The following is a 27,553-nucleotide window of genomic DNA, read 5'->3' as shown; positions in this document are numbered from 1 at the left end:
TCCGAGTTCAAATAATGAAGAAAAAATTAGTAGCAAATATATATATTTGAGTTAAATTGTATATATATTTATATTTACATATATCCTTGCGCAGAATTATGGTGCCTTTCAATATATGTATTCCAATTTTTTTCTTAGTACGTGACTGCCCCATAGTTTTTTATTTCACATTTTCATTCGTTTATCCAGATTGCAATAGATTTTCATTCATTTAGAGTGATTTTGTTGTACTTTCAGATTGCAAAGCACTATCGGGCTATCAACAATTAATCCAGGAGTGTGTTTTGCGACTCCCATTTTTCAGGTGTGTTCCATTCAATTTTCGTCCTTGGTGATTATCTCGAGAGTTTAGTGCATTCTTAATAAATAAGTACTACTAATTTATTATTAGGACTGATTCCGTGTGAATCAGAATGGATTGCCATACTGTTGTTGCTTATGTTTTTCGTTTTATAGTTGGTATCATTCATTATGTTACATGTTGCTATTTTGTTTCCCCCAAATAATAATATTCTTTTTGCTAGGAATGATTTCAGTGTGCTCTATATATAAAATTATGGTATCTGGATTATTTGTTTAATATAAGATTAATCTTCACTAGGGTTAATGCGCTTCATACCATTCTTTTGTGGGTCTTTGTATATCTCTTTAAGTGTTGACTCACAATGTAATAAGACATCTCTTTGGTGGATGCATTACTTTTGACATCATTTCAGTTTACCAATCTTAAATGCATCGTAGCCAAAAAGTTCTCCCCTTCTTTACCTTTTATAGTTCGTACTTCGTAGCCTATTTAACTTTTTCCTTCGTTTATGGCCATTCACTTTTACATTTATGTTTAGCGATGCTATTGTCGGACTAAATTGTTGTCTAAGTTATTGTATGTAGTATTATGTATAGGGCTTAGTTTCCGTACACAAGGTTGTAATTTTTTTTTTTTTTGAAAAAGGCAGCCAATGGGAACATTTTTAACGCCTCATCAATAATTTCAAACGGAATTCACATTTTGTCCATTTTCAACCATCTGCCATGCATTTTATAGTTTGTTCAGATCGTTCAAACTGCATTTCACGGTAAACAATTGCAGTTCAGTTCAATTCCCAATGTACTCTGATTTTCCTCTTTGTTGGCGTCTTGGTGTATGTTCAAGGTTTATGAGGACGAGTCCAATCAAAAGGATCTTCTTCCTCTTAACTCCATCCACTCCTCCAATATTCTTTTTAATGTGTATTTCTTAATATTTTTCTAATGTCACGGATAACGTGTATTTATTGTTGCGTGTGTTGTGTTACTTTACCGAGCCATGTTTGTTTATGTCAAGTAATTTCTAAGAATGCCCTGGATTTTCTACAACTGGTAGCTAGATGATGATGCAAAAAACACATACATGACTCTGAGAAAACCAATTATTGAGCCTATATAAAATCTTCTGACTTCACTGCTATCACTTCTATTGCTATAGTTTGATGGTTTGGTGGCAATGCATTTCAAATTTTTGCAACGATGGTAATGGATGAGAGTTTTTAAATCAGAATCATTTAATCTGCGTAGAGCTGCATAACCAATCAATTTGGTAGCCTTTATGGTGGAGTTATACATGTTATGTTTCCCTATTTCCAAACTATTTACCTTCTCAAATGGGATATACTTTCTAACTATTCCCATGTTGCTCTAGGAATAGGTTTGTCACCGATCTTTGTTTGTGGTGGTTTTGGATGTAAGACATTGGTTTAGCCTGTTGAGTTACTACATTTTGTGTTTAGTTCTTTTAAAACTTTAACATGTACATTCTTGCGGGTCACTCAGTCATACTTAAAGGATTTAGGTCGGGCAAGTTAATTACTTTGGTCGTGATGAATGTGACTTCACTTGCTTTGAACGTCAATGATGTACAAGTGAAGTGATCATTGAGGTTTATTAAGCTTTCTTGGGGATTTGTTGCTAACATTTGATGTTCTACTTTTCTATTTTGTACTATGAGCCTCCTCGTGATGTGAGAAGAGGGTGTAGGTAATTTGTTTTCAGTTTTGTTTAAGCCCTTTCAGTAGTATATTGTTTTCAGTTTCGTTTAAGCCCTTTTCAAGAGTATATTTTGGCCTCTACCGATATTTAATCTTATTATCAGCATATTATTGCTTACACATGTTTAACTATTTTGTAGGGAATCCTAGAGTTGCTTTGTTGGCTTTATGATCTAGGAAGTTCGAATTTTTTTAGGATGAAAACAGGTTCGTTAAATAAATTTTAAGCATGTATCGGCTCAAATAGGTACAATTTTATGGGTTTTCTTAACACAACATTGCTTTTATTGTTGTTCTACACCTGCATGGTGGGGTTCTCATCAGAACCGAAAATAGGAGAGGCATGGTGGGGTTCTCATCTCTTGCACTCTCTGGCTTTCTCACATACCCCTCTATAATGAATGCATTGCACTCAGGTCTTCCTGTCTCTCTATCTTTCACTATTTCGTTCTTTTGCTCTCTAATTTCCTCTATTTACAAGAACACCCATTTTTTTTATATTGATGGAGGTTCGTAAGTCATTGTCTTTGCCAGAATCATTTAAATAGCTCATCCTTATCTATTAAGCTAATAAATTGAAAAGTTATATTTCGGGGAGATTTTGGTGGGGATAGCCTAACGGATATGTTCCCCAGCCGGTCATGAATGTCCCCACTTGCTCTCACATTTCTCAGGTCAGTATTACTATCACTTCTCTCTTTATTCTATCTATTTTGTTTGATCATGTTCTCTATTTCCTGTAGAGTTCAAATTGAATTTTTCCTTTGTTTTATAATCCCTTTATTATTGTTTATTATGCTTTCTTATGGTTACATTTTCAGCAAGAAAGGTGTGTGTGTAAGATTGTAGAAACTCTACAATGTGTGTTAATTTCTCTCGATTCAAGCTTCATTTTTATTCGTTGGCACAGTGGGTCATATGTCAAACTTGATATATTTTTGATAACTGCATGTTCCAATGGCAGGAATTCGAAGGTTTTGATGATGACTATGTCATTTTCTACATCGAGTATTTGGTAAGGATGAAAGCATACTTGCTTTATTGGCTATAATTGTGTTGTGCTCATTGTTCATTGTTTGTACTTTAGATATTCCGTGCAAGTGCAAACACCTATGAAATTGGAAGTAAACACAGTCTGTTATTGTTTTGTGTTTGATTTTGCATAGGCCTTACTATAGAATGGAGTATCTTGAAATAGCTATTGTTTTTTATGGATCCCAATGCTCACTTATTCTAATAGGTATCATCGTATCGGCAGCTAAAGAGCTACCTCAAACAACACACAACACTATCGCAGCTAACGGCGTTATGGAATAGAAATGACTATTACTTGAGGCTACACTAGTCCCGGCCCCATTACTACTCTAATAGTGGTCGGCTAGCTGTCCCTGACTGATAGGGTAAGTATAACATGGGGCACTTAAGGAACTAAGGAAAGAAGGATGGTTTTGATCCGGATTTTTTCTACAATACGTCAATACCTTATGTGATTTTTAATGTTAGTTATGATTTTGCTTAGTGTGCATATGAACAGCACAGATGCAATGTTTCAAAAATATAGTTTGCCCCTTGGAGTCATCCGCTCCTTATTTATTAGATCCATATCGTAAGGACGGGTGACTTCCCTTCTAGGATTCCTAAAGTCGTTTGCTAAAGTGAACCCGTCAATTACCGATATCGGTGTGGCCTTCTTTAACTCATATTCTTATAGGATTTTCAAGCAATTTTTCATCATCTTATATTCTTATTATTGTCAAAATTCTTTTTTTTAATTATCATTTATAGTATATGGTGATAACCCAAAAGAAGGTTGGGGTGTTAAATTAGATTACATCTGTATAATGAAGTAATGAACTGATAGAGTTCATTTAAGTAGTAACGTTCTATATAGTATGCCTAGCCAGTAGCTTCAGTTAAAGGTGAAATCGTGAATCCCTTCTATAACTTCATCAACACAAGTACACAACAATGTAACGGCACTAAACCTTTCGTAGTATTTAAGTGACTTATAAGCTTCATCTTAACAGGCAGATGTCCCATTTATACCCTTATTTGTTACTTTTGATAGTCAATAATTGCCTACCGCTGGAAAATAGTATGAACTGTGGAGTTATAAGCATATGGTTCCAAATCACAAAAGGGTCCAAAACCTCATATCTTTTCATATATCATAAATAGTATCTTTATTGTGTTGTTCTTTATATTGTTGTTATACGATACTAGCAGATGGTAGGATGCCCCAAAACTGCATGTACTAGGAATTTAACTCTTTGTTGAAAATGACTCCGTCACAACACCTATTTTAAATAATTTGGGAATTTTTGGTTTATTTTAGCATTAGACAGATGAGCCAGGAGGGTGTTCTAAGGACTATTTGAATTCATCCTGATATTTCAAGGAAAAGGTCTTTATGTGAAAAACTAATTAGCTTATCCCTCAAAACTTGAATTCCGTCTTATACATGCTCTTATGTAATATTATAAATTGCATACTAAGTTTTTTTGTTTTGTAGCCAGTGCCATTAAGCTTTTTCAGCAGATATCTAAAAAATGGCTCGAGGAGTTTAATACTTAAGTTGCCAAATGGGCGTAAGTAGGTTGTTGGATGGATCAGTTTTAAGTGTACGATCATTCATATGTGTAAAGGTTGGCCAAAGTTCGTAAAAGGAAACAACCTTGAAGAAGGGGATATTTGTGAATTTGAACTGATTGAGGATGCACTGTTGAAAGTTCACATCGTCTCAAAATGTGAAGATGTGTCACCAACAACAAAAAACATGAAAGTTCTACCCATTCATGAATGACATTTACGTGCTAAGGCTTCTGTGCCTCCCAAAGAAAAAGATATAGTAATGGAAGCATGAATAGCCTTGAAGCTTAAACATCCTTCCTTCGAAGTTGCTATGAAATTTCAATATGTGAAACATGGTTTTTTGGTGAGCGTTCTCTTATCACAAAAACTCTATAGTAATACAAAGTACTCCACCAGGCATGATTGTTTTTGGTGGCGTTCTCTTATCACAAAACTCTATAGTAATACAAAGTACTCCACCAGGGCATGATTGTTAGAAATTTATGTGTTCCATCGTGTTGTGTTCTCTGTTTGGTTTTTGGTGTAGAAAATGACTTTAGGAAATGTGTTTTGATCGCCAAGTAGCCTCGGTCACACACACGAAGTCTTCACTAAGTAGAAACCAAATTAAACACACTATCTATACACAATCCAAATAAAGTAAAGACAACTATTCGGCCGTGAGATATAATTATTTATAACAGTTCATAGATTAAGGAGAGTGAGGGATTGTGGAAATAGTCGGGATGGTGGGAATGGTAGGAATTGTGGGGATGGTTGGGATGGTAGGGATTGTGGGCGTAGTTGCCAAGGATGAGTCTGAAGGACGAGGAGTAGAGAGATTAGGCAATTCAGTTCCTGGAAGGGACCTCAATGAACCCCCTGGCATCAATGTAGGAAATATAGTTGGACCCCCTGGCGTCATTGAACCTCCTGGCAACGTAGGAAATGGAGATGAACCCACTGGCATTGTAGGAAATGGAAATGTGGGCATGGTGAAACCAGGAATTGTTGGAAAAGTGGGCAATGTTGGAGCCAAAAGACGACGTGCCGCAAGGCTGACATCAATGCTTGAACAGGACAGAGTGACTATGAAAACGACGATGAACCAATTGCGTGGTGCCATGGCTTGGTGGAATTCAAAGATAAGATGAATGGTCTGCAGGACTGCAGATATAAAATGATATCTAAGGCAGAAGTCGAATTTTGTTTACTGAGGATGAAGACTGAAGACTCTGGATTCTTATAGACTTACAGTTGGAGACGTGGGAGGTATGTGAGTGGTATGCAGAGCCAAAGTTGTTGGAGTGATATTAATGTGTTTTTTGGCACAAACAAGAAAGCATTATGGGTCTGAATTGTTAGTTCAGCTTCTCATGTATTGAATCCAATGGCCTTAGTAAATGGTTGGGCATTTGGTGTCAGATATAACAGTTTTATGACCTCCGATGCCTTCATGATTTTAGCAAGACAATTAGAGTTAACGTTTTGAACACATAATTTTATAAATCGAATAGTAAACGGGCTTGCTAAGTTGACAGTTTTATTACCTGTTTTATAGTAAACAGTTTTATGGCCTCCGATGCTCAATTGACTTGATTTGATGTATCCATATTAAAACTACTTGCTAAGGCACCTACACTCTCCAAGGCAACTGTAAGTCCAAGTTCTCATATAGTGTGTGATATATTAATTGTTTTCATAATGCACTGAAGTAACCATGGTTTCTTTTTATACTGAAATAGAGATTGGGTCTGTATTACTTTTGTGGAGAAATGCATTGATATTGACACCTATTATCTTATGTTCCTCAATATCCTAGGTTGCACCCGTTTGCCGCAGAATGACTAAATCAATCATAATATGGTCAAAAAACAACTCAAAGACTATCACAGAATGAAGGTTTCATATTGATAATAGAAGTATCATTTGACAATCCAGCCCCCACCTTTGTTTTAATTCTAGATTGGAAGAGTATGAAAGTGACGATAAGTCATCTTCACCTGTTATTTCTTGATTGGATTGGAATGAGAATACTTTTATTCTCTTGCTTTCACTTCTTTTGGATTTTCAGTTTGCATTTGATTTATTAGTTGCAATGTACTCATTTTCTTCCATTGAATGAAAACAAATAGTTAAATACCTTTTCAATTATATTTTTACTTTTTTGTTCCTATATAACTTTTAAGCCATGTGGTTACTTCTTCATTTTTATATCCCCTGTCTCATTCTTAATTAAACCAATTCTATTGTTTACATATAATCGTTCGAATTCAAACTCATTTCCAAACAAAGCATTTTTATGTAAAGATGAATTCAAACTCATTTTCAAACTCAAATATTTTTCTTGAACTATTCTGCCTTTTCTGTTTGCTAAGCAATTATTGACATTGACATCTCTCAAATAAAAAAATTAACTATTTTCATAACACGTACATCGCATGAACCAGCTCAACAAGGAGGGAAGTTTATTCACTGTTTTTTTGGCAAATCACAATGCGATACAAATATTGAATGGATCTCAGTACGCATTGACTGCCACATTTCTGAGCATGGCCCATGAGTTGCAGAACATGGTATCCATTAGTTTTTAAAATGTTCATATGGAAGGATAGGTTATGTATATACATTCCCATTGGAGGATGGTGTTCTGCTTGGACTCCAACCAAAACTATTTTAAGGAGATTATGTAAGCCTTTTTAGTCATGGCCTATAACCCAACATTTTTATTCATTTTTGTTATTACTTCTTCTGTGCAGGTGTATCCGAAGTCATGGAATGCAATTTACGTGGGTTCGGATAATGTTGGTATGTGGAACATAAGGGCTCAAGACCGGGCTCATCTCAGTACTTGGGTCGCTAGTTCCATCTTCGAAGTCTACTCGCTGTTGAATCATGGAGAGATGAATATCCTATTCCAAAGAATGCTCTTCTCGTGGTCGCCCATCGTCGCATACAACCAGACCTCTATAATCCAGTGACACCCGGTTTGATCCATTTAAAGGGTGATGTGTTCTGGACTAGGATTAAAATCACGGAATCTGCATTTTGCACAAAAGAGATTGCTAGCTAGAGATAAACCCTCAAGTCAACCGAAGATTAATGAATTTTTTATTTCTTCTTTCGAGATGGCTATGTTTTGTTCTATACATTATTTCATCATTATTCTTGCAAATCCGAAAAATCAAATCCATTTAGAAGGCTTCTGCTTCAAGAAACAATACATTAACTAATTTAACTTATCTCCAGTTTTGTTGTATACTTCAATGTTTTTAGGGAGAGGGAGAGAGTGAACTGTGAAGACTGAAGGTAGTGCAATGAACCAGCTCAAAAAATTCCATTGTAATTTTGGGTCAACCTCCAAACTTGGACGTGGCACATGGGTGCCTCGGGACTGAATAGGCCAAGACTGGATTTTGGCCCGATTTTTTACCCATTCTGAATTAATCGGGCACTGGGCAAAGCGTAAAACGTAAAACATTACAAAAGATATAGTGTTAAACATTGGTGGGCTATTTCAGAAGGTTTGAATAAAGCGTAAAACGTGTTTGGACTATACAACATATCCTTCAACCCCCCAACTATAGCATCTCTGTTACCACTAAAGGATCTATTTTGGATATGATGCTTCTCTATCCTTCTTCACATATAGTCTAGAAATTTTGAGTGGTGCATCGTACCTTCAGTGATTCTAATTCTTGCAAGCATGCTTGCTGAATGGCCAAAAGATTGTAAACTTGGAATAAAAACAACAATTTGTATATCACTTGCAAGGCTTTTAGTGCTTCTTATATTTGGGATTGGTGCCATTGCTTTGGCAAGTCAAATAGTTAACATATTGGATCGTGGTGATCAAATATATAAATTTGTGCTTCTCTTTTAACGCTTACTCCAAGTGCCATATTACTTGCTCGAGTATTTGCCAACATATCTTTGTCATTTTTAATTTGCTACCATGTATTTGAGATACACAAGGAAGATTTTGTTTAAAAATTCAAATTTTTGGTTATGTTTACGTTCTCCAGCACATGTCATCATGTCAACAGATCAATGTTGCGAAATACCAGAGCTAACGTCCTCAGTCAAATAGAAGCAATTATTCAAAACCACCTCACCAGTTCATGCTCAACGAGCGTGCCCAAAAGCTATATATAAATCTAGCTATACATAAACACTACACAATGCCTAGGACTGCAACAAGTACACCTATTTGGAGACATTCAATGTGTCACTAAAGCCTTAACTGGAGGAACTACTGCAGTCAATTGGGAATGTCAAAGTGTCCTTTTAAATTCTATTTTGGTTTTTTTAAATTCTATTTTGGCATCCATAATTTCTTCTTTTTGTCACCTCCATACAGATGGTTTGAAAAAAATCAACACTCCATCATTTGAATCATTCAATCTCCATACACATAAAATAAGATCCACATTATATTGAAAGCTTTTAAATTGTAATCTTGCCACATAGCCATCTTCCGAAAAGCTATTATTTACACATTCAATTTACTCCACATATTATATCCGACTTAATAGATCTATAGAACAAATATTAACAGTGTCCAATGCATTTTTCTAATTGTTTCCCAATGTGATCGTTTCTAAATAATAAAACAAAAACAAAAATTGCGTTTGTTAGCTAGGTACAAATTCTTTCTCTATCCAAGCTACCTACTTATTTAAACCGACCAAAAAAAGAGTTGATGGATTCGCTAGATCATTTTGAAGACAATGATAAAAAAAAAGTTGTTCTTCTTGCATTTTTTTTAGATATTTTTTTCTCCAATGTAGAATAACAATTATGTTGCACACCATGATATAATATTCTTATATCTTACAGGTAGTACACTCATATGAATCCAACAATGTTCCTCAATCACATATAAATGCTCGACAAGATAATTACACAATTAGCAGCACAAAGGTTAACTTCATTAACATAATTAATACATATTTTTTTGTTAAATTAGTTTGTGACATATGCACTAATAATTATATATTGACTAAATTACAGTTGGTTAAATACATTTTCGAATATATTTATCCGCAACATGGCAGGGCGGCAAAAATCGAATCGAACAAAGAATACAACTAGCGTATTGAAGTGTTATTTTCTTATTGAAGTTTTTTGTCATACCTAAGCCTGTATTATTCTAAAACATTTTACATAATTCATTCAAACAAATGTAATATGTTACTATTCTAATTTAATTACATGCGTTCATTCCTTTTATTTTTCCACCCCAATTTTGTAGATGAGGTTTTTATTAAACATACCACATTTTACATATAGAAGTTCTGTCTATTGCAAGCAATATTAGAGTTTTTAATATCAGTGTAACAATTTTTTTTTATGAAGAACACTAGCATTTTTCTTAGTACCTTTTTTTTTTGTTAAATTAGTTTGTGTTCATTCCTTTGATTTTTTCCATCCCAATTTTCTTTCCTAGCACGTGCAACGCACGTGCCCGTTTACTAGTTATTTAGTATCACGCATTTCAGAAGAAAACAGTAGTTTCAATTAAAAAATAAAATAATCATCCTATGAGACTGTACTCTCAACTGTCCAAAATTCAATTTAGACCCAAACGACAAATCCAAAGTGATATGAAAGATCTAGGTGAAGCCAGCGTGATTTTTAGACATTGAATCCCTAGGTCTTCCGATGGTATATATTTGGATCACCAAACTATGTTGAAAAAGTTTTGAAAAAATATAATTATTTTGATTGTAAGCTTTGTGTACACGCCTTTTGATCCAAGTGTTAAGTTATTTGCAAATGAAGGTGAACTTATTAAATCAAAAAGAATATGTTAGCATCATTGGTAGCTTTGCGGTATGCCACGCATTGTATTAGACTCGATATAGTCTATGCAAAGAGGCATTTTGTGTAGGTTCTTGGCGGATCCAACACCGAAAGCATTGGCATACAATAGGTAGACTAATGAGATACCTTAAAAGAACCATTGATTTAGGCATATATTATTGAAGGTTTTCCGTATGTACTTGAAGGATATAGTGATGCCGATTGGAACTGACCTTTCAAAAAGACTCAAAAGCTCCTAGTGGTTATATATTTAATATTGGAGGTGGTGTTGTTTCATGGAAATCTAAGAAACAGACCATCATAACACGATCCACTATGGAGTCCGAGCTCATTGCATTAGTTGTTGCTAGTGAAGAAGTTAATTTGGTTGAGAAACCTACTATCCGAGATACTGTTTGGCATAGACCTGTTCTAGCTACACTTGTTTATTGTGATAGCACGGCTGCCATTGGAAGAGTTCAAAATTGTTATTATAATGGTAAATCACGATAAATTCGTAAGTAAGCACAATACTATGAGAGAGCTTATATCTAACTAATCGTTAATATTGACTTTGTGAGATCCGTGATAATCTTATAGATCCTTTGATCAAAGCTTTGGCAAGAGAGAAAGTTTGGAATACTTCCAAAGGTATAGGACTTACGCCCGTTGAGAAACACGTGTGATAGTCATCCTACCTAAAGACTGGAGATCCCAAGAACTAGGTTCAAAGGGAAAAACAAGTCACTGTATTATTTGTGAGTCATGCATAATTTGTTATCCATTCCCATACATGGTTATTATATGCATGATATCCTGCAATGATTTATTAGGTTGAGTTTTCTTAAAACTCTTAATGAGTATTATGGTCCTTATGATATGGGCGGAGTGCATAGCTACAGGAGCACTCTTGATAGACTCACCTAGTGAGTGTAGAAGTGTTTAATAGACTCACCTAGTGAGTGTGGAAGTGTGGCCGCTTCCTATGAGAATATGGGCAAGTTCTCTAGAGCGCTCATGATACCGGGATGCTAAAGCACATGGCTGTAACGTGCAAGCTTGTAGTAACTACACATTTTAGTGTAATGTGTGCTAAGAGTTCATTGTATATACAAGAGCATAAGTTCAAGACTTGGTCACTTATAGTTCTTATACTCTGAACACTTCTCACTATGTAAAGGTTCAAGTCTTTGGACACCTCTACTTATGCATTATACTATTGGACTGATTCTGACTGCCTGTATATTTTTTATTAAAATAAGTAGGGGATTGCTTGAGTATTTTATTAAAATAAGTGGGGAATTATTGGAGTATTTTAATAAATATTTCCATGAGTTTTGTTTCTGTTTTAGCCATATCCTTCCTTTTACGTTTTCATCAGTTAAGATCTTTATTCCATAACGGGTTACTAGTCCAGTAAACCCAATTAAATGAAAGATCAAAAACTGCTCGTGCGTTTTCATTCTCCCCCACGTCTCTTTAACGTGAAAAATTCTTCTCTATAAATTGGTGGTCTGATTTACACAAAATAAATAAAGTTTAACTAGTTTTCTTCATGGGCATAATGATCAATCACAGTGTGCAGTTAGTTTCTTTGTTTGAGTGCAGTCCAAACATCGAAATCTCTTTTTCTTGGCTGTTGTATCCTGGGGGATGGCGTGTTTTGTGTTTTGTTGCTGCACTTTAAAGAACAGGAGCGAAAGCTAAGGAAAGTATAAAGGAAAACTAGTTTTTCTCCTTTCCTTTCCTCTCAAAATTTCCTTTTCTTTTCTTCTCAAATCCGAGGGTTGAGTCACGTACTCGAAAACCCTTTCCTTTCCATAGTTTAGTTTCCGCAAGGGAAAACAATTTTCTTTTACATAGCAAACAAACACACTAAATTTATGGAAAAGGTGGACCACACTAGACTTTTAATTTCCTTTCCATTCTGAAGTGTGTAAACAAACGCAGCCTAAAACCGAGACAGATTCGAATTGATCAACAATTCTAACGGGCATATATAAAGAGTTGTGAATCCTCTCTATATATCTTGCCCGTTCGCCATGAGAAAGAAAAACTAAAGGGAAGAAATCATGGCAGCAGGTACAGCTTCTCAATGTCGTTGGATTACAGTAAGCCCTGCGGCACTTGCATATTTATGTGCCAAAAATACGCCGATATACGACATTAGACCAGCCCGGTCGGAAAACATGACTGTGATTTACGAACCCCCTGCTCCTGTTGTGTTGAAAAACAATCAAAGTAGTTCGTTGACAACTAGTTCTTCATCTACATCTCTTTCAGAATCTTCTTCTTCTGGAGGGGTTGTAAGCTAAAAACGAAGAATAGACAGCTGCAACCCAACTATGGTTCCATGTTTGAAATCTCTGGAAAATCCTCCAACTATCGTTCCATGTTTCAGATCTTTGGAAAATCAAAAGATGGTAGCTGAAAACTCAAAACTGTATGAGAGAATGTTTCTAAGGGAGGTTCGATCTTCAGACGTATTGGAAAAAGGGGTTTGGGACTGGGAGTGGATGATATTGTTTAAGCCTCATGATGATTCATTCAAGGATTCCAAACCCTTGATTTGAGCCCTAGTTGGTTTCAAATGCTTTATTAGGGGTTCTCAGAATTATGTTTGGTTGTTCTTTTCAGAAGTAACGGAGGTTATCAAGATGGCACATACGTTGCAACAGTTACAGAGATTCCATCTGTGTACCCGGTTATAGAGTAGCCGGACTCTTCTTTTAATGTTATTTTTAGGGTTGTTTTTAGTTACAATTTTAGGTATATTTAGTTTCCTAGTTTTCAAAGTCATTAGTTGCTTGGGTGGTGACCGATGAGTCTATCTAAATATCGAGTTGAAGTACCTTGGAAAAACTTGGGTGATTGAATAATAAAATTATGTTTTTTGTGAGAAGAGTTTCTCTTTAGTTGTGTTTGTGATTTTTCAGTGCGGTTTGTTGTGCACAATAATTTTAGTGGTTTACAAGTCACACCCGCCAGTTCTCGAATTCTCGGCGTTGCGTGTTTTTATATGCAGAATGGCATCACTTCATGTATTATGACTTACAATTTCTATACGTTGTTTTCTTATTGCAGGATGAATGATGCGTTTAGAAAGCTGGATTTTGCCAACAAAAAAGATTTTGAGATAGCTGACTCTTGATTAATTTAGTATGGGGATTTTTTTTTAATAGCAGACGTACTTTGTTATCAAAATCCACCCTGCAAAGCTAGGGTGTGTTTGTTTAGTGGCAAATCTCTAGTGGGAAAATATTAGATTTGCCAGCATTTTCCCACTAGAGTTTTGCCCGGCTAATTTGTAGTGAGAAAATTTCAATTTGTCAGTGTTTGTTTGCAAAAATTTCTAGTGGGAAAAATTAATGAAGGAGAGATAGAGAGATGAAGAGACAAGTGAGAGAGGAGAGCAGATGAAGAGAGAGAGATGAGAGGAGAGCGAGAGAGAGAGGAGATGAGAGCGAGATATTACCTCTTGAGAGCTAGGGCTTGAGAGATCAAGTTGCGGCTGTGAAAGAGAGAGAGGAGATGGTGGCAAATTATTGTTGCCCTAGTGGGAAAATAAGGGGTGGCAAAAGAGTTTAGGGGAGGAGCTGGATTCTATTTTCCCACTTCTAGTGGGAAAATTTCATTTGCCGGCAAATAGTAAATAGTGTTTGCCACTACCCTTAAATGCAGCCAAACACTGGCAAATGGTGCATCTAGTGGGAAAATTTTATTTGCCACCCCCATTTGCCACTAAACAAACACAGCCTAAATGTGCTAAAGGCTATTTACTTCTTTTCGCCAACCTGGCTAAACGTTGCTACTAACCTGTATCTCTACTATGTTGATGACATTTCGTGAAGATTTATGTATTTATTTTTCTTAGTTATTTACTTGTTTTAAGTTTTATATGCACGGGTGTCATCTGGCTTGCAGCAATGTGATGGCTGATTGATTTATGGTTACCAAGTAAATGTGCTCTATACTCTCTGGGATTTACTTTATGATTGATTGATGATCCACAAATGCGTAGGCTCTAGCCCATGGATGAATTCAGATTAACTTTTCTGATGTACTTATATTAGTTGGCTTTCTACCCTTTGGAACCCCACTGAGATTTGGATAATATGATATAACCAAAATGGAAGAAACTTTTAATCAGTTGCGAAATTCGCATGTTGCTACCACCCATTCGTGAAGCTGGAGCCGCCTAACTTGAGAAATTCTACTTTATGATATTGTCAAGTTAGCTGCAGCTTTTATATGTTACAAGAACAGAGAAGTGGGTCTCTTTACAGATGCAGTAACTCAGCTATTCTTTGAATATTGTGCGAGGGAAACATAGTTCGTGAATTAGTGTCTGTGCTTGAGGTAATTCAGACATCTGGTGTTCAGATTGATGAGCATTCGCTCCTGGTTTTATTGGGATGCACAGCTATCTAGGGTTGCTTGATCAACGCTCTCTTCGAAAAATTTCTTTAAATGGTCAAGTTTCGTCTAGAATTATGCTGGCACTATAGATGTTTATGCGGAGGCTGGCCTGCTGGGGTAGTTTTTTCTGAAGATGGGTTCAGTAACACAAGGAAGTCATAGAATATGATGCCTTGATACAAGCGTATGGGATATTAAAGCTTCTGTACATCCTAATAAAACGTGAGGTTTCATCTAGACATATGCTGCCACAGTATATAGATATTTATGCAAGAGGCTGGGGGAGTTTTTTTTTCCCGAAGATATTCAGTAACACAAGGAAGTCATAGAATATGATGCCAGATCAAAGCATCTGGGATTCTGAGCTTTATGATAGAGCTATTTCTGTCTTCAAGAGCATGAGAAGTAGCGGAACTTGGCCAGATAAGTGCACACATTACTCTCTAATTCAAATGCTTTCAAATGATGGTCTCATCACTCATGGACCACACAACGGATTTTTAGGCTGAATTGCATAACTCACAATTTAAAACTCGGTGTTCAACAAAATCTGCTGCTATTCAGTCGATGTTTACAAAGAACTAAAAAATGTAGGGGTCAAACCAAATGAAGTTGCTTGATCAATGGTTTTGCATAAGCAGACATGGTTGAAGAAGCTATCGGAGCATGAAAATATCTGTAGGCTCTGCCTTTCAACCACTGTACTTTGCATTTAGTTGTGAGATAAAGACATTCCGTTGCTAAATCGTCCAAGCTTTCAAGTACTTATTCCAGAATTTTCATTTTCCATAATTTGCATTTTACATTGTATTTCAAACCATCTATTAGGCAAATCTTTAGAATATACAATTCAATTAATAAGCGGCACCCAAAATTATAGCACTACTGTCTACTTTGACCATGAGCTCAGATAATCCCACTCCCGTTTCCAAAATTCTTGGCTCATTCAATTGAAAGTCTTAATTTCTTCTTTTGGTTTCCTACAATATCTCACTGGTTTGACAGTAATTTCCGTATGATCATCTTCAGTAACTGATTTTTTCTAAAAAGATTGATTTGTTAATTTTGTTTGAATCTACTACTTCATTTGCATTTCATTGGAACACTCCCATTAATATACTTTAGTTAGTCACATAACGAGCGTTGTTATTTAGTATCACACCAAGTGCATTTAAAAAGAAAACAGTAGTTTCAATTAAAAAATAAAATAAGGGTACTCTCAACCGTCCAAAATTCAATTTAGACTCAAATCACAAATCTATATAATTGTCTATTGCTAATGTGATACGCGTCTTCATGAGGGAAATCCACTACCTGTAGATCCGCAATGCTAAAAATAATCCTATCTCTGTTTTCCACTGACCATACCCTTGGTCGCGGTTTGTCTGACCCATCATTGATCTGCTGGATATTTGCGGTTCTCCTCACCCTGTCTCTATGTGCATTATGACTTAGTACCTCCCCACTAAAAATAATATTGATAGTTCCCAATATTCGGTCCTGTCGTAGCAAGCGTTCCTTATTCTATGCATCTCTCACAAACTCCCTCATCCTCTCTTTTTCCACCAATTCTTTGAACCAACCACTTTAGTGCATAGTAGTCGTCGGTCTCATGATTTCAGATCGATGATAGGCGCAGTAAAGGTTTATCCGCCCGATTCTATTGGTGTGTTCGCGACTTCTTCATATCTCTACCGGTTCTTAATCAATGACAATATTTCGCTCAGGGGTCTGTTCAGCGGCGTCACTTCTATCTCGCGGTATGGCTTACTTTCTCTGTTTTCCATTCGAATCCCCTCCCAGCTACCCTTGGTGGGTATCCGCAGTACCCACCGCTTTCCTTTTCGGTCACTCCCGACTTTCAGTGTTCCCTGTCTTTCTCTAACGACAACACTGCTTTCCCTGACCTCTTAGGCTCCTTCTATATACTGTCCTCATACCTGATATACTTTTCCACTCGTGGATATAGTTCATGCAAAGTTGCAATTTCGTTCTTAGCCACCGACTGGTGTACTCCTGTTCCTGTCCGCAGCCCTCTCTCAAATGCGATCACTGTGGTTCTCTCATCCAGATTCTCAACCTTCAATGTCTCCGCCTTGAATCGACATAGATATTCCCTCACTAACTCCGCTAACCTTTGTCGAATATTGAATAGTGCCGCGATATCCACCACTAGCTTTTTTCTCGGTGTATGAAGTGATCTATAAATGCATGCTCCAATTCTTGAAATTCCTTATGCTTCCTAATCGGTAACCGGTAATACCGGTCCGAAGCCCCTCCTTTTAGACTAGCCGGAAACATCATACGCCGCAGCCCATCATATCGAGACTCTTGCCACAGTGACATCTGCTGCCAGAAATGATGGATATGATCAGCTGGGTCTTTTTTACCGTCATACCTCTCGAACCTAGGCTGGTTGAAACGCTTTGGTACCTCCGAAGCCCAAATGTCGTCCGCTAAGGGGTTGCAGTTTAGCCTGGCCATCACCTGACTAGCGGCTCCCCCACGACCCTTCGTCTACTACCGGTTCGCTTCCTTATCATTATCTATCATCTCTTGCACCTGTTCGATTGTCAAGCCGGTCACTGGATTTTCAACAAGATTCAGCCCATCATTTTCCTCTTCAGAGTCCTCACTTGCCTCTCCGCCTGCTTCTTCCTCTTTCCTTTCCTTCTCTCTTCTCAACCCTTCATTCTCCTCTCTTAACCTCCCGATCTCTTCTCTCATAAGTCGCGTCTCTTCTGTCTCCTTCTTCATCAATCACCGCCTCTGGCATCGGTTCCTGCACCGCCATCCTCTTCGGTCTACCTACCTATTTCTTAGGTGTCATTTCTAATTTGCTTTTATTTGTTCCCACAGACGGCGCCAAATGTATGAACCTAAAATCTCAATCACTCAATAGTGCTCTCTTTTCTTTTCGTTCTCTCTCTCTCAGTGGCTTTCTCCCCCTTTTTCTAATGCGGCCTCCCTTTTTCTATCTCCATCCTCTTCTTTTTATACCCCTCCCCTTCGGATCCGGATCGCCCACATCCTCTCATCGGTGGCTCTCCTTTTCGACCGTACTTATGCCACGTCCGCAGTCTAGGGTTCCACGGTTATGTTTTCCCCGCTCCCCGAAGTTATCTTCTTATATCGTGATTCCACTCTCTCGGTGACTTGGTCTCCGCCCCTTTATGGGGTCACCACGCATCTTGACTGGTCGCCCATCCGTCCTCTCATCGTGTGGCTTCCCATCTCCTCCGCATTACACATACCCCATCCGCTATCTAGGGTTTTGCGGTTATTTTTTCTCGATTCTCGGTTATCTTATTACCTTGCATCCCCTCTTTATTCCGCTTAACCGGGTCTCCTTCCCTTTCTTGAGCCACCACGGCTAGAAACAAAGATATGATCAAGATAATGATTAACGCGTATGTGTTTATATATGAAAGGATCGGAGGTTCATTGTTATTGGATATCAAGAAAATGATGGAATAAATGGTGGGAGTAGACTAGTCTTAAGTTTGAGGGCTTTTTTTACCCCTAGTTACAATAGTTGGCATGCATAAAACTGGATATATGCATCATGACTTTTAGCTTGACGCAATTCTCCAACTTCTTTGGTAGGTTGTGTTAATTGTTATATTGTAACAAGTTAACAACATCAATAACTATAATTATTAGAACATGGACTTAATTTTTTATCAACCATTATATAGATGCATACTTCATACATGACAGCAATCTTCTTACTATTTGGTTTTGTAAAAGGAAGTGATGCTTAATAACTTTGGATGCCATGTTGAGTGATGCGTATTTTTGGGTTGGAAGAATGAGATATTTATAGTTTTTTTTTTAGTGTTTTACCGGAACTTGATCCCATAACCAAACTAGCTAAATGTTCAACCACACTAACTAATCAATGGACAGTAGATCAATACCTGTAAGAATATGAGAATATGAGTCAAATTCAGAATATGAGAATATGAGTCAAATTCTCTTTCCTCTCTCTTCTCTTCTCTTCTCTCTCTCCACCAGCCAATCACAACTTCTTCGGATGTTTTTTTTGTACTGAGCCCATGTGGTGTAGTCGCCCTCATAGAGCAACGAGATATTTGTTATAGTTGAAAGAACGTTAAAGATATATAAATTAGGACAGTAGATCAGTAGCTGTTATAATAGAGTATGAAGTTTGAGTATGTTATGCTTACACAGATCTTATGTGTTTGCTTGATTTAAACAGCAAAACAAGTCCGGCTATGCAATCCACGTGTCCACCACTTAACAACCACTAATGCTAGAACGGACCCACTTATTCGACTTACTCTTTGGACCTACGTGTCAAAAGTTTTAATAATTAATTTACATAGAGATACCTGTTCATGTGTATTTCTAATACAAACCAACTTTATTCAAATAGTGAGTGGAAATAATAGGTCTAAAAATTAGGTCCTTGTATCACTATCAACTCTCTCTCTCTTCAAATCTTTAAGATTGAATCAAGCACAACACACCCTTGGTGAATCAATTTATCGTGCGGGTGCAGCAGATCTTTCCAAAAAATGTCGGCAGTAAAGTCAACAACAAAAATGACAATAGTGCCACTAACCGTTTCAACGTTGGACTTTCCAACTGTCTTTCCATTATTAGCTCCAATCATATTTGTATCAACAATATCCAAAAGAGATCTTCTGCTTATCTGCTCTCTCTCTATCTAAAGTCTAAACACTCCATTTCACTCAACACAAACACAAATACAGAAAAAAAAAATATGGAAGGTCTGTTCAAGGGGAATGTGGAAGGTCTCATCAAAGGCTTACTTGACGTGGCACTCGGTAACAACCACAACAACAACAACAATGACGATGCTGATGAACGGGCTAGATCTACCTGGGCACAGGTAGTATCAGGGGATGAGGAGCAAGCTTATAATAATAATAATAATAATAGTGGTGGTCGTGCAGGGACAATTTCATCACATAATAATAATTATAACCAAGGGAATCATAAGGTAAATAACATTTTTTTCACTTGTTGATGTTGCTTGTAGAAATTAATCATAACATTCAAATTGGTTTTTGCAGGAGGAAGAGAGACGAAATGAGTGGGAGAATGTTGGACAGAGGCATTCTAGTCGACCCCAAAAGGTTATTATTTATATATGTCTTTGTTTTTAACTTGAAATTTTAATTATGAATAAGCTCTTTTTAATCAATTATTACTGCTTGGATTTGTGCAGGAAGAGGAAAAGGAAAACAATGAGTGGGAAACTGTTGGAAGAAGGCCTCAGAAGCAGCCTCACAAGGTTCTTTCTCTTGTAATCCTTTCAGTTTTTGGTTTGCGTTTTATAGGTGTGTCCATCTATGATTCATTAGGCAGAGGCATAACTTCAATTTTAATGTTGGTGCTAAACACATACTAATTAGGCTGAGTTCTCATGACCTTAATGGCGTTACCACGTTAAGTTTAAAAATAAAAAAGAGTGTAATTTTGAATGAAGTCCTATTTCTAAGTTTCACTGTTAAATGTCTTTCGAGGTAACAACTTGCATGAATAAAACATCAGATTTGTATGTCAATTCCATTCTCGCGCCTTGAGGATCATTGGCCAAAGGTTGAGTCTGACAAAAACATACGGATCTGTTATGATTTTAAGACTCCGTCAGTTCAAATATCTGGTCTGGCTTACTAATAAACACTCGAATAGCTTCTGTTCTGGTACATCGCAAATTAAATTTCTTCCCCCAGAGTGTAACATATCCCCAGGTCCATAAAGTTATTTCATACTTAAAGAGACCCCAATTACTGATGGTCAAGTCTGAACCATATGAGAGAGAGAGAGACCTCCATTTTTCCAACACTCCACTAGTCAAGTTGTGATTAAGACAGTTTGTAACTTTCTACCATAAGTAACTTGATCGGATATGCTAATGAACTGGCTTTAAGCGAGTTCAAATTTATATTGCATTAATCATGCTAGTATGCTATTGATTGTTAAAGAAGAAATATTTTATCAGCTGTCTAAGCAATTTTGGCATCCAGTTGGATTTGGTTCCCATCCATCAATCCTACTGTCTGGATATTATCTTGTTGCTTTTAAACTTGAAGCATCCTTGACTAATAACATAGATTGTTTTTGGTCATTTCTGATGATAGGTTGCTAAGGATAATTGGAATGGGTTTAAACGCCCAATCAGTGAGCAACAGTACTCTGATGATGCTGAGTATAGCAACAATATCGAACCCACAGAAGAGGAGCTTTCTGTCATCTCACAAGCTTGTAACAAACTATGGGAACTTGATTCAAATCGTTTGGTACCAGGCAAGGACTATCAAATTGACTGGGAAGGGAAGGGAAAAACCTACCAAAAGGAAGATATGGCACAAGGAAGCCTGTTCAACTGGTTAAATGAAGACGTATTTAGAAAACCTACCTATTCTCGTTTTTGTTCTCTTTTTAGATAATTACAACCCAAATGAAGGGTCTAAAGAAGTAGTCACATCTGAAGAGCGACAAGAGCAAGAAGCATTTATTGAGGAAGTTAGTAGAACTGCTCCTATCAAATATCTTTACAAGTATCTTACATCCAAGGGAATTGTTTCTGATAATTATCAAAAGTTTAAGAAACTCATGATAGATCTCTGGTTTGGTCTTTATGGCCGAGGGGGTACATCTAGTTGCTCATCTGCTTTTGAACATGTTTTTGTTGGGGAAATCAAGCAACAAGGGGAAGATGCAGTGTCTGGCTTCCATAACTGGCTCCAGGTTCTGTTCTGAAGCTCTTTGTTATTATACTTGGTGGGGTAGCATATTATAAACTAAAATCAGGTTGTCTGTGATTTTATTTTATATTAACAATTATAGTCAAAACCTTCCAACATGTACGCAAGTAACTAAGCACTTATTTAGGGATGCCTATTTTCTCATTATAATTATCGATTAGTGCACATTGCTGAAATTTAAGTTATTTGCTAGATGAGTCATAAATCATGGACGTCAACTCGTATGAGTACGTTCAATGATGCTTGAACCTAGGATGCCCTGAAGTGGATACTGATTTATGAGTTTCTTTTACAAATCCATTTTCTAAGACCCCAAACACAGGCAGGTACAGCATTCATATTCTATATTTCTACAGTGTGTATCTAACTGAGCATTTAATAGGCCAGGTACATTGGCTTAACTCTTTTACAATATTATTCATGTATTCCTTTCCTTGTGATAAAAGCATTAAACAAATTGCCAAGTTATGAAAAATGCTTGAGAGTCATTGAGTCAGGCAGGATATGGGGAACTAGAAGTGCCCATGAAGTGGATGCAGATATAATAAATATTTTGAAGTGTCAGATTGAATTTCCCTTGGTACTGCTGTATGGATAAGATACAATAGTTAATTTTGAAGCATCCATGTATGTTAGTTACAAATGATATTTGTTTGTGTATTCCAGCATACTTTGTCACTCTTAACCATAATATCTTCTTCTTTCTAGGTAAATATATAACATCGTAAAATCAAATTATAATATTGTAGATATATTCTTTTTTTATTGTACCTTTTGCAGTTTTACCTAGAAGAGGCAAAAGGAAGCGTTGACTATCAAGGTTATATATTCCCTCGGAGGCGTGGACAAATTGTAAGAAACACTTTATTCTGTTGCATTTGCTTATGAAGCAATTGGATACTTATCTACATTGCACAATGATTTAAACTATCTTATATATGTTAAGCTTTAGGTCTCCACTCAACCGTATTTATTTCGTTGTAGTCACTGTATGCAAGCAAAGTGGAGCTCGTATTACATAGGTTCATGTTTCTGTTTGGGATAAGATGATGGAACTTCCCATGCTTTTTATGTAATGAGAAAACTTGATAATCGGCCATGTAGAACTTACCTAATTCTAACCCCTGAACCTTCAATCCCCCTCTTTTCCAGGCACAGGTTGAAATTGATCCCAAAACATTGGCCCGAGTACCCAACCCCGTAAGGCTTGACCAGCAGGCTACTAGACACCTTTTGGTCTATAATGAGGAAAGAATAATGAAAAATGACCCCCTTGTTTCCCCGAGTCCTGTCAAATAGCACAATGCAGTGCCAAACTGGAGTCACATCAAAATCTTTCTCTGAAACATCCAAATCAAATATTTCATATTTTACTTAGACACTTAGTTACTATGTCTCTGCCTCATCTACTGTGGAGTCCTTCGGTCATAATTACTGCTATATGTTTATGCCGAGAGTTGTACCTCATGTTACCCTGTGCCATTGATGTTGTTTGTTAAGACACAGGACAACTCATGGCTTTGTTTTCTTGTCAGTGGTGTCGTTTCTGCTTAAGATATATCTTGTTTAAAGTAAAACTTTCAAACTTAGAGAAGATAGCAAATGGTAATTTCCAGTAATATTGTTGAAAACGTCCTTTTTAGATGGTACTCTTAGAGCGGTATGTCATTGACAATTTCATCTCTACCGTGCATGAGTTTGAAGGTTATCAGGCTTTAGAATGGTCTCAAAAACTTTCTGAGGTATGTGGAACCCATTATTGAATGGTCAAATATTGCTTAGAAGTGGAAATATATGGAGGCATTGAGAAAGACCCAAGTCTTTTTCTTTTTTCTTTTTTCGATAACCGAGAAAACCTAAGTCTAGAATGTACCTGGGAGCGTATCTTGTAAAGGGTTGTTGCAGAATATTTCAAATATTAGATATGTTTGGTAGGATACTTTAAAACGACATAGAAGCTTTATATGACTAAGATAATTTAGGAGGCCTAGTATGGCACTTGTCACAACCACAAATTTGACCTTCTTAATTAAGTTTGCAAATAAAATGTATGCAGTAAGTAAAGCATCTAGCTTTAACACTTGTGTTTTTGTGCATATTTCCCTGCTAGTTTTGTTATGAAGGGTTAGAAAACAGTCACCCGTATAAGCACACTAAGAAAGATATGAGTGATACACAGCTTATGAATGTAGCCATCAGCTTCTCATAATTTTATTATATCTATGTTCTAACATAAAAATTAGGTTATTCATTTATTTTAACTCTAGATTCGAACATGAAGACAGATATGAGCAGTAAGTGGTTGATGTCGTAACCTTGATCTGCTCATGGCTGTATCATTCATGTGCTGCTGTTATCAATGCTTGCTTTTAGAAATGAAACCCTAAGCTACATTTTTTTTGTTTCTTTGGTATTGCAGCCAGATTCTGAAACGCAATTGCTTACAATTCAGTTTGAATGGAATGGGATTCTCAAATCATTGTCAAGTACATTAATAGGAGTGAGCCCAGAGTTCGAACTAGCATTATATACCTTATGCTTTTTTGTTGGTGGAGAAGATAATTACATCCAACTAGGTCCGTACTCTGTCAATATCAAATGTTACCGTCTTGGAAATGACAGAATTGGGTCGGTGTTTCCAATTGCTGAAGGATGAAGTGTGTGTGAATTTGATGCAGGCTTATCTATTTAAGGCTTTTATTCCATAAGTTGTTCAAAGTTCAAACAAAGTACATAATTAATTTGATGTGTTTTGATTGCCAAATTCGATAAAATTGTATTATGAAGTTGCACATTATTAAGAAGAAATGGTGAGGAAGCCTTTTAGTTATACTCTTTTACTCTGTTCTTTGTTATCTTTTTATTATTCGAGGTCAACTTAATGATCTTGTAACAGAAATCTTGCAAAAACTAATTTGTCCCTTTGCAAAATACAGCCTGAAACTCTTAAGAAATTCGAACCTGACTTTTCACGCTTTCAGCTTGATCTTTGGATTCGGATTACAATATATAAGTGATAAAAGTACAACGAGCACCTACGACTTAGGGGACTAGAATGTTGACTACGAAGTGAGATGATCTCAGAGTACAGGGCAAGTGACCTTCAAGTACAACAATAGTTTACGTGAATGAAAGAGGAAAAAACATTAGTAAAGAGCATCGTGTTAGAAGTTAGAACAAGAATGGTTTTCTCTCACGGATCAATTTCTCCTCCCGACTTCTGTTATGTAAACATTGCCACGTTACAAAAACCAAATGTTCGAATAAACAACACGACGTACAAAATTTGATGTTCAACTATTGCCAGAGTCAATATGTGATCATTCATTACATGATTTACATTTGGTATCATAACTTCACGAAAAGCTATAAAAGAACAGTAAATACATACTTGGATAGTAGGATAACATGACATCTGTTGGCAATCTCTTTCAGGGAACCTGTAACCCTATGGGGCTATGGACTAGCTGAAAACCATATGGGAAGCGTAAACTTAGAATCAAGTGGACAAAGCTCCTCCATAGTACCAGTTGCAAGGTTGAAAATACAGATACAGTTCCCTCTGCATCCAGGAAAATCAGATGCAGTAATGGAGAAAGAGTTGTTAAAGTCCAAGAACAATGCACGATCCCCTAGTTCTTTAACCTCCACCCGCTTACGTTCAATAAAATCAAGTTTGGAAGTCCTAGAAGTACCATACCGTCTTTCGAACTGTAAAAGGTCAGTTGAAGATCCTACCAGATAACGGTGTCGGTGTCCACCAATAACGCAGTTTGATATGAACAATGAGGTAGTGGGAGGGAGGTCCGACCCTTCACTACATCAACATGTCCTAAGCAGCTGAGAGCATATAATTCACCTCTGTAAAATGTAATATCTAAGTACCTGCGCGAGCAAATTTCACGTTCTCCTTGTATTCCCTTCTAAGTGTGAACATGGTTAGCTTAAACTTTTTTATTACATACCTGGATCCAATTGTGTAAACCAGTTAGTTTATGCTGGGTGTGCACTTCGTCCCCTGCGCAACTTCCCTACACACTTGGACTGAACCATAGTTGCGTTACAAGGTCCTTGAACTCATCTCGGTTGCCACTTGTGTCTCCCTTATGTTGTAGATAGCTACACAGATACTTCATCTGCCTTGTCTTGAGGAGCTCTTCCACAAATTCAGGGCCGACTCTACCCTATAGCAGAATATGCAGCTGCGTAGGTCCCAACAGTCCAAATGGCCCCCAATTCAGCCCACTGATCATTTATTTGGATTTCATTTTTCATTTTTAATATTTTTTAATTATTTTATAATAATTAAGAACTTATAATAACATTTGAAAAAACTTTGATGCATTTAACACAAGAAAGCACAATTACATTTTCAATAAACAAATCCCTCAATTCGTTCTCCTCACTTCTCCAACAAAAAACTTTTAATTTTTCTAAGTAATAAGAGTACTTAAGTAATAAATAGTTCTTTACCAATAAACTGAAAAACAAAACATTTCTTTATTTATTGTGGTACTATTTGTAGCAATTATGTACCTGTATTAGGATGTCCACACAATAGCTGTATACAAAAAATATTAGAGGTATAAACAAGAGAAAAGTGAGTGAAATGAATGGTAGAAACTAGAAAGCCACTTTTCCAACTTTGCTTACTGCCCCAAACGGCTTGAGCCGCCCCTGCACAAATTGTTCTTTTGTGAGCTCGGCAACAACTTGACCTTGTGAGTAGGAGTGTAAAAAAAACCGTTGACCCATTATCCGGTAGGGTACCCAGTCTTCACCCGCCACCCAAATCCGCACCGACCCGAAAATAGACCCGCCCCGCCCCGCCACCGTTTTTACGCGGTCGGGCTATGGGTGTAGATTATATGCTCAAACCCAACCCGCCAAGCCGCCCGACCCGCACCGTGTTAAGAACCGTTGACCCGTACAATTTCAAGACTCTAACTCTAATATTTTTGTATTTTATTTATATTTTCTTTTAACTTTTGTAGGAATTTGAGAGATATGAATACAAACTTATAAGTTCAACATCAATTTCACGTATTCAAGTTTGAACATTGGGCAAATATCAAAAGTTCAAATTCACCTTTCGAATTTTGGAGAAGATGAATCATTCATCCTTATATTAATTTCGAATTCTTTTAGTTTATATTTGATTGTATTGTACCATAGATATGATCCTCACTCCCATCTTCATTTTATCATGCTATGAAAAATAATCAATTTACAAATGGTAAATCACGAGAAAAAAGTTTCAAATTTACATATATGGTTTTGGGTTCAAGTTTAAGTTTTTTTTATTTTTGTTTATTTTTTATTGATTGATTCCATTTTTTTCTATGTTGTGAATTTGAAATATATTACTTGCAGAATTAGAAAGTTTTTTTTTGGGTGAAATTGGGTTAAAATGATAATTTCCGCCCGACCCAGATGACCCGACCAAAACCTGGCCTCAGAACTCCCGACCCAACAGCGGGTGGGTGATGGTACTAAGACATGACACTTCAACCCGCCTAGCTCCGCCCCGTCGGGGACCACTGGATTTGTATCCCCTAGACCCGCCCTGCCCCGCCCCATCACTATTTGACCCGCGGTTGACCCGCCCCGCCCCGTATTACACCCCTACTTGTGAGTAACTCGTTAAGATATCTCTAAGTAAACTATTTTTCCGCTCCTGAAAAAACACTGGATTTATTAGTCTGAAAATGTGATGCCGACTAGGGTGGTTCATTCAATGTCCCGTGGATGGTGCTGATCCATTTCCCAAAGCCTATTACAGACTTTTTAAAGGCTGCCCAGCTCTTCTTGGGTAACCTATCGTTATCATCAACCATAGCAGATAGATTGTTAGACAAGTTAGACACAGTAAGCAATGTTAAAGTGAATGCATTTAATCTAATATGGGGAGACAAATTGTTTACTTCCTATAATGCTATAAGTCTATATAACCTTAGGAATGTCCATCTTGCTTGA

At 36.8% G+C, this 27,553-nt stretch overlaps 1 protein-coding gene and 1 long non-coding RNA gene across 2 annotated transcripts; both read left to right on the top strand.

The window, feature by feature from the left end:
• Positions 1 to 244: 244 nt before the first annotated feature.
• Positions 245 to 4,960, top strand: LOC147512745 (uncharacterized). The gene is made up of 4 exons (XR_015215094.1): positions 245 to 304; positions 2,162 to 2,228; positions 2,346 to 3,036; positions 4,534 to 4,960. It is a non-coding gene; the product is annotated as an uncharacterized LOC147512745 (long non-coding RNA).
• Positions 4,961 to 19,439: 14,479 nt separating this feature from the next.
• Positions 19,440 to 24,407, top strand: LOC147512744 (uncharacterized). The gene is given in 7 exon segments (XM_086595755.1): positions 19,440 to 19,806; positions 19,880 to 19,942; positions 20,035 to 20,100; positions 20,951 to 21,250; positions 21,252 to 21,560; positions 22,358 to 22,429; positions 23,997 to 24,407. Coding segments are annotated over 7 exon segments (1,287 nt in total). The 5' UTR covers positions 19,440 to 19,566; the 3' UTR covers positions 24,234 to 24,407.
• Positions 24,408 to 27,553: the final 3,146 nt, after the last annotated feature.

This window comes from Coptis chinensis, chromosome 3, assembly GCF_015680905.1.
Source record: "Coptis chinensis isolate HL-2020 chromosome 3, ASM1568090v1, whole genome shotgun sequence".
Lineage (NCBI taxonomy): Eukaryota > Viridiplantae > Streptophyta > Magnoliopsida > Ranunculales > Ranunculaceae > Coptis > Coptis chinensis.
The sequence above is the reverse complement of the archived record's forward strand: the minus strand, read 5'-3'. Positions and strand labels throughout refer to the sequence as shown.